Source organism: Sphaeroforma arctica (assembly GCF_001186125.1).
Source record: "Sphaeroforma arctica JP610 unplaced genomic scaffold supercont1.546, whole genome shotgun sequence".
NCBI classification, from domain to species: Eukaryota; class Ichthyosporea; order Ichthyophonida; genus Sphaeroforma; species Sphaeroforma arctica.
In genome coordinates this window covers 46,712-54,061 of record NW_014040012.1, presented here as the reverse complement: position 1 = coordinate 54,061, position 7,350 = coordinate 46,712, and the positions used below count along the sequence as shown (strand labels likewise).

Here is a 7,350-nt window from a genome sequence, read left to right as displayed (position 1 = left end):
TATGATTAATCCTAACCATATACAGATACTTCTGAATCGCTCATGTCGCATCTACTTACCGCCGTCAACTTCACTCCACCGTAAATACGCGCAGGCCCTTTGTGCCAGTGCACTCTTAGCCTCCGGTAACACTGCACCGGACAACAATATAAGATCTTCGATTTTATTCACTTTAATGTCTTCCTGCTTGTGCTGTGTCACAAGCGTTTGTGCTTTTGAAGATAAAAAACTCTCAGCACCTTCCCTTGCATATAATCCACTGTCTAACGTGACGTTTTGTTTTGTCTTTGTTCTATTAAACGTGTCCTCCCTAGCGCGTTCGTGTGTCATAGATATATCCGGTCGTACTAATGCATTTCGATCTGTCTGATGTAGGGCAGTGTTTGAAGCACATCCTTCGGAATCTGCATTCTTGTTTACCCGAGCATCTCTACCAGTGGGTTGGCACAAGCGACACATCGCAGTCAAAGCTCCAGCAAACGAGAAGTTGCCTTCGCCGAGAAGCAGCACGCTGAGCTGTTGACTTGATTCCTGCTTCACCGCCATGTTGCGCTAACATATGAAGGTAAATATAAAAGGATCTTACATTTTAGTCTCAATACACGTTCCTGTATGTTCTATAAAATGACGGGGAAAATTGCCACAGATTTTTCCATTGATTGTGCATAGCCTCCTAAAGTCAGACTTTTAAATCAGGCAATGATTTAAATTTGATACAATACTGGTAATTTGCATGGCCTTCTGTAGAGAGTAGATACACTCCAGTGGAGAGAAGGTCTGAGCAAAATATTCGATTCCGCTCGAGACCTAATCCAGAGAGGGTTATGAATTTTGGGTACATATATCCACATATGTACCTTAAATTCCATTCGTATCATCAGATCACTTTCAATATGCTACTGTACAATATTTACTGAGCACTTTCAGTCAGAACTAAATCACTCAAAGAAAGCAATTACGCTATAAAGCGCCAGAGCGTTGGCTACGTACTAACCATAAGTAGCTGCGGCGAGATTGCCACCGATGTTTTTCTCATTCCTTGTCGGTTTCAAAACATTGTACATTCATTACAACATTTTAAGACAAGGAACCTTCAGAGTATATTTTAATTCAAATTAATCATTAATCTGCTCACACGCCTACTTTTTTAACTGAACATGTCCAGTCATTGATTAACCAATCACTATTCTAAGTCTTGGCCTAGCACGCTAAGCGAGCGCACTACAACGCGCCAGTCGTGGCTTAGCATGCGCCGGGTTTGCGACTTATCCTACCGCCAGAGTAAGTACAGAAAGTGTTCATCTCCAAATTACAAGGTTTCGCTGTACAGTGATGACTCCGGATAACTCACGCAGCAGCGGTCTATGCAGCGGGGTAACTACCCGAACGGGAAGGATTGTTGGCGCTTCCATACTTCCATATGATAGCGTTAGGAAAATATCAAGTCCCTAACGAACACTATGCTCTAATAAATTGTGTCAATGGTACATTCGCATTCTAAATAGTAGAAGCAACATTCCATAGGCTAAATACTATGGTTGCACGTGCGCCATTCTATGTTGGAATTGCGAACACAGCGAGCCAGCAACATACGCCATAGAGACTGTCTACAATCTCGCGTGTCAGTCGACACAGACGGGAGCAAACCGAATAAATCGAAACGATGTGCCTGGGAAGGCGTCAGTCTTTGTCTGCCTGATGCCAGTGTTCCTCACACCATAGTAGGTGACAAATCCAGATCAGAGTACTTCTCCGGTATCGGCGTACGTCGTACATTCGCATCATCCTCCATCATAATCGCAGCACTATCCGCCCGATTCCTGTGTGTATCCCGACCGTTGTAATAGTCCACACGGGGTTCAGCACTCAGGTATGTATACCCCTCTTCTACCTCGGGCTTGCTCTGTTGCCTCGGACTGACCATGTGCGCAGCCTGATCAGACGCGACCACTTCGACACCCGTGCACCTGTCTGCGCTGATGTTGGTATACTCAGATTCGGGACCATCCCTCACTCCGATGGCCGCATTGTTGACCTGTCTGGCAGAGAGTAGGTCCTCGGTCTTCATGGTCTTCTGGCTGCCACCAGTGCTTCTGCTTAGACTACTGCTTTTTCTCAAATCACTCTGTTGGCGTCTCAGCTCCATATCCACGTATCTTCCCGACTCAATGTCATGCGCGTCGACATACTGACCGGTGAGATGTTCTTCAGCAGCTAGCTTATCATGTTTTTCATCCTGCATGAATATGTGGTTCTTCTTTGCAGCCAACGCCAGTAATTCACCAGAGGGCGATTCCAGATCTCCACGGCCGCTACAATAGAGAGCCGCGAACTCCGTCACAAGAGCTGTAGTTTCAAGGGGTGGCGAAACAGGACGCAGTATGAACAAAAGCAAAATCGCAATCTAAAGGTTGCAGAAAAGTGCATGAAGACCATATATTGTATTTCTAATACCATTCCACCTCCTGGATGCAAATATATCGCACGTGCACGACCGGACAAACTCATGGGAGAACAAACTCTGACAAAAACCTCATCATCGTGTAACTTACTTGAGAACGACGGTCGATCCTCGGGATTTCTCTGCCAACAGGAAGCCAGCAATCGGTATACTTCTCTATTGCACGTTTCGGGCTTTTCCAGGCGCAGACCATCGGCGATACTGGCTGCCAAGTTGTACGATTGTGTGTCACAGTAGGGAACTTTGCCATTGCTGAACACTTCCCAGATCATCACCGCGTACGCCCACACATCGGAGGCTTCGGAGAACTGCCGCTCGGTGATAGATTCTACCGCCATCCAGCGCTATATTTGAGAGATAATAAGAATATCAGCAATCACGCCGAGGTTTCTATCATGAATTCACACACTACACGATATTATTGATGCTGCCTGGACTGAAATAAGAACATTCCCTTGCTAATGGCACGTCGAAACTCTGAACAGCACCGATTTATCTGTCTTACAATCCTAAACGAAAGAGGTGTTAGAAGGCAAACTGATCGATGCCCACGTTACGACAGTTACAATACACAACGCATGTGTCCACAGCTCATCCTTAAGTAACGACTGTCATATATCACATACCACAGGCAGCAGTCCGCCACCCTCCATAATGTATTCCTGATCTTCTCCCTCCGTAACACGCGCCAAACCAAAATCACTGATTTTGCAGAAATGATATCCATCCGGGCCAAGATTACCCAGCAAGCAGTTACGGGCGGCTAAATCTCGATGTACTAGATTCTTCGCAGCGATATACTCGCACCCCATAGCCAACTGCCAGGCGTACCACAGACGCTCAGCATTGGTGATAGCTACTTGGTTCGCTGGATTCGAGATGTAGTGTTTCAAATCACCATTCGGTAGATACTCCATGAGGATACAGATCTCAGTACGTTCTTCTTCGTCTACACCACTAACACCAATCATGTGTACAACATTGGGATGGCGCAGGGTCTTCATTAACTCTGCCTCGGCCAGAAATCTGTGTTGGGAAATGAAGTCGCGAACTATGTCAATATATAGATACAATATTTATGCAACATAGGCAATTGGACGATGTTGAATTAACTGTGCGTGCAGAAAGTCACTTGTACCTGACCATGAGCTTGACAATAGTATAAAGCGAAATTGTTCCACACTGAGTCTGCAATCAATCTAACTACGGAAAGTCTTTCAATAGGCAACCGATAGCGCGATAAATCAACCAATAAGATAAAGAAATTAAGAGAAATTATATGTAAAGATCAACGTATCAGTCACATACTTTTCAGCCAGTGTTTCTCTGTGCTCCTCCTTTAAGTTTTTAATTGCGCAGAGAGCTGCAGTGTTGTCACTGTTGAACAATGCGCCTTTAAATACCTCTCCAAACGCACCATATCCGAGTTTCTCCAAAGCAATAAACCTCTATATTTACAGAAATAACAGTTTATTAGAATACAAATCTTCAGCTCAATTTAACGAACTCAGATTGCTCAGGTCATAATCAAGTGTGTAATTAAGCCTGCCGAAAGGTAACGACAACTGCCAACCAGATCATCGAGAAGAAGAAAAACAACGTGGCCTATATGCGACTATTCGTTTATGAAAAAATTAACTCGAAGTCTGATGTACACCACACTTCGAATGTACAAGTAACCGTATGCTACAACAGTACAATCTGGCGGATCGTGAATACATATACATATATAACACAACGTCGCTTTACACATCCATACACGGAATGCGGCGTACAATATACTCACATGTATCACTGCACCTATAGATTGGTTTTGGTCATACCTTGGCGGGGATCGAATGCATCGCCTCCAGCTCATCGAAATCATTGATGTCGGCGGTAGGAGCAGCCATATTCTTGGGATACTCTCTGGGACGCAACGCTTTCACCTACACACACACAGAGTAGTGCAAGTGAGTAAAAGCATTATATACGACTGAGGCACACAAGTATATAAAACTATAATCCAAGACGAGATGATGAGGGCGTGCGTTACGATGTAACACACCAGGGAAAAATTGACTGTGAAGTGCTCTAAAACTCAGTGTACAGCTCAACTACCTTGCTTCTCTCCTGGGTGAATCGGTAGAAGAAATAGGCGCAGGTCGCGACAACTGCGACAAACAGCAAACAGGCGATGACAATTCCAGCGATGACACCCGCACTTAGACTCTCAGACTCAGACTCGGTTTGAGATCCCAGCGCTAGTATATATTGCGTTCCATCTGCATCAAAGAATTGAACGTTCGATGTCACCATGAAAGTACCAACCGGCATAGATAGAAGCCCTGTGGGGTGACAGATGTGGTTAGTTTATGCCTATATATTAAGGATCGCACAACTTTTGTTATATAGGAAATTAGCAACAAGCAAGGAGAAATAGGTAGGGAAACAAGAATCAGACAAAAGAATGCAAGCACACCCAAACGACACAGCACCTAGTTGACGCATTATAGCAAACAATGCCCAACAACTTACCGTCGAATTGATATTGGGCGAGATTCTCTGTAGTCCTACTTGGAGGAACTATCGTCCTGATCTGAAATGTAAATGAAGGTGCATGGTATCAACAAATAACTTGCGGACTGTACTGTCCAAATATGAAAATAAAACTATAACCAACTTTGTGTGCCCACGTTTTCTCCGAGGCGGCAGATTTATTCATGAAGATTTTAACTCCACACACTGAATGAGGGTACAGATTTATAACTACATTCCTAACAGCAAGAGACGAAAACACAGATATAAAATATGAGGCACACTTCTACAATTTCATTCTGCTTGTGATACATGAGCAGATTCATAACAAATATCAGGACAGCATACCTTCATGTAGTCCGACTGACTATCTACCGACGGTACACAGGCAAAGCCCTCATGAAAATCAGCCACATCGCAGCCATACATGGCAAAGTGAGGAATGTAGAAGCCTCGCCCGTTGTTGACATCCAGTGTAAACAATGACTGCAATGAAACGAAGTTATAGAATGATTTGAGATGAGTTTTCCTAAAAAAAACTTGAAGACTCAATGCTATGTAAGTGAAGGACAATAAACATGTCAAAATAGGTAATTCAATCAATAAAGCACACCATATATAGACAAATGTTGAACTTTCATGATCACAATGATAACGACAGTCTTATGCCCGTTTTTGAACAGGCACTGACGCAGCACAGCAGTAAGCGAAAATACGCTAGGCACACTAAAAGAGAAACATTGATGAATACCTGATTGATAGTCAAGACAACGCCAGTCTTGAAGACCGTTTGTTCCTTCACCTTGACTGGCGGTGCTGAATCAGTGGCCCAGTTTAACCACACGCCTGGGGGACACTGCTGATTGGTCCCCCCGAACGCTATGGGCGGCGTACCTTCTGTGGCATTATAAGCAGGCTGTACCCAACATCTTACTACCCACCAATATCCTGCAAAATATCAGAAACAAGAGTTGAGTTGATGATATATACAGATACCTAAATGAAAGAACCAAGATGAGTGCGAATCATGAAGTTATCAGCCCACCGTGTTGGCATATATTTGTGTATCAGCTGTATCAAACAGACACGAGATTACGATGGAGTACCACATAGAAAGAGACTTTCGATGCTCACAGAGGAGATGAGACGATGATATAACTTGAACAGGATAATTTGAATCTCCATACCAACACTAACGACGCACCGCAGTAGAAGACGCACCGCTTCCTTAGAATAGACGTTAACCTACCATACGCGACGCACAATTAACCAATATCCAACGGAACAGATAGTTTGATTTGCAATTTCATCACTTAAACAAACAGTTAGAGATAACACGTATGCCAGAGTTATTCGCATTGGGAGCATAGATGGACAATGCCGGGAAGAACAGGGAATTTCGGGACGCCTATGAATTCCAAAGCATCAGAACATGCGACGTCGCCATGCTACAGCCGCAGTGACTAAATCACACAAAATGTCTTAATATAGATACTTTTGATATATAGCTGATTGTCTCTAAACCATCAGGCCTATAGTATATGGCCTATGTACCGGCAAACGTTCGCTACTAGGTCATATACTACAATTTGTGAAGTAAAGACCTTTTCATAATTATGAATCATAGTAGAATTTATGATTAAAACACGTACAAACGATTCTTAGCCGGATATAAACTTGACCCTACTACATACGTATTTTCAACGAATCTGGACCTTTGAAAATAGCGCTACTAGCATAAAGCCTAACACTCTGGGAGCAGGACAGTGTAACTGTTTTAACCTAATCCGTTGCTAGATATACAGTTGGTACAATTAAGGCGATCCAACTCTAGATTTTAGTAAATACGGATTGCAATTTTCAGATGTGTAGCATATTAGCATATCGAGAGTATTTTTCACTAGTCTCGAACAGACAGTGCACAGGATGCTAACAACCAGCAATAAACATTAAATTCTATTTAGTACCTGGAGCGTAGAACCATGTGGTTGGGACGTTTCCGTTTTCATCCAACGGGAGAGGGTAGTCAGGATTTAAGTAAGCGGATGCATTGAAGTCTGGCGACTGTGTATCACCCAGGTCGATGGTATCAGTAGTGTCTGATTGAGCCGTCACACACGGCGTCAAACACGTCGCCGTGAGTGTGAGAGTGTATATGCAAACTGCCACTAAGTTGCGCATGGTGCCGTGTTTAAATGATTTGCACCATACAGTGATATTCGAAGAACGGATGGATACCTCTACAATCTCATATATATATATACTACAGTAAATCTCTTGTCTTGAATACTAGCATCGGCAAGTAGTTATATTATATATATATATATATATATATATATATAATATAATATATATATATATATATATATATA

At 43.1% G+C, this 7,350-nt stretch overlaps 2 protein-coding genes across 2 annotated transcripts in view; both read right to left on the bottom strand.

Annotated features, from left to right (window-relative positions):
• Positions 1–546, bottom strand: part of SARC_07146 (hypothetical protein) — a gene marked incomplete at both ends in the record, with an annotated part of 5,659 nt that extends 5,113 nt beyond the window's left edge. The window contains one exon of the mRNA XM_014298931.1: positions 60–546. Within this exon, the coding sequence (XP_014154406.1) occupies positions 60–546 (487 nt within the window). The remainder of the gene's footprint in view (positions 1–59) is intronic.
• Positions 547–1,070: 524 nt separating this feature from the next.
• Positions 1,071–7,340, bottom strand: SARC_07145 (TK protein kinase). The gene is made up of 10 exons (XM_014298930.1): positions 6,946–7,340; positions 5,730–5,926; positions 5,327–5,464; positions 4,979–5,039; positions 4,562–4,788; positions 4,285–4,389; positions 3,770–3,909; positions 3,088–3,487; positions 2,553–2,805; positions 1,071–2,346 (listed from the first exon to the last, which is right to left on the bottom strand). Exons 1-10 carry the CDS (start codon positions 7,157–7,159, stop codon positions 1,712–1,714), a joined length of 2,370 nt encoding a protein of 789 aa, XP_014154405.1. The 5' UTR covers positions 7,160–7,340; the 3' UTR covers positions 1,071–1,711.
• Positions 7,341–7,350: the final 10 nt, after the last annotated feature.

Excerpts from the sequence above, each read along its gene's own strand:
- SARC_07145 (XM_014298930.1), bottom strand. The coding sequence starts at position 7,159 with ATGCGCAACTTAGTGGCAGTTTGCATATACACTCTCACACTCACGGCG. Across the intron at positions 5,927-6,945 it reads CACATGGTTCTACGCTCCAG|GATATTGGTGGGTAGTAAGA; the intron begins GTACTAAATAGA and ends GATATTTTGCAG. Across the intron at positions 4,789-4,978 it reads CGCCCAATATCAATTCGACG|GGCTTCTATCTATGCCGGTT; the intron begins GTAAGTTGTTGG and ends GTCACCCCACAG.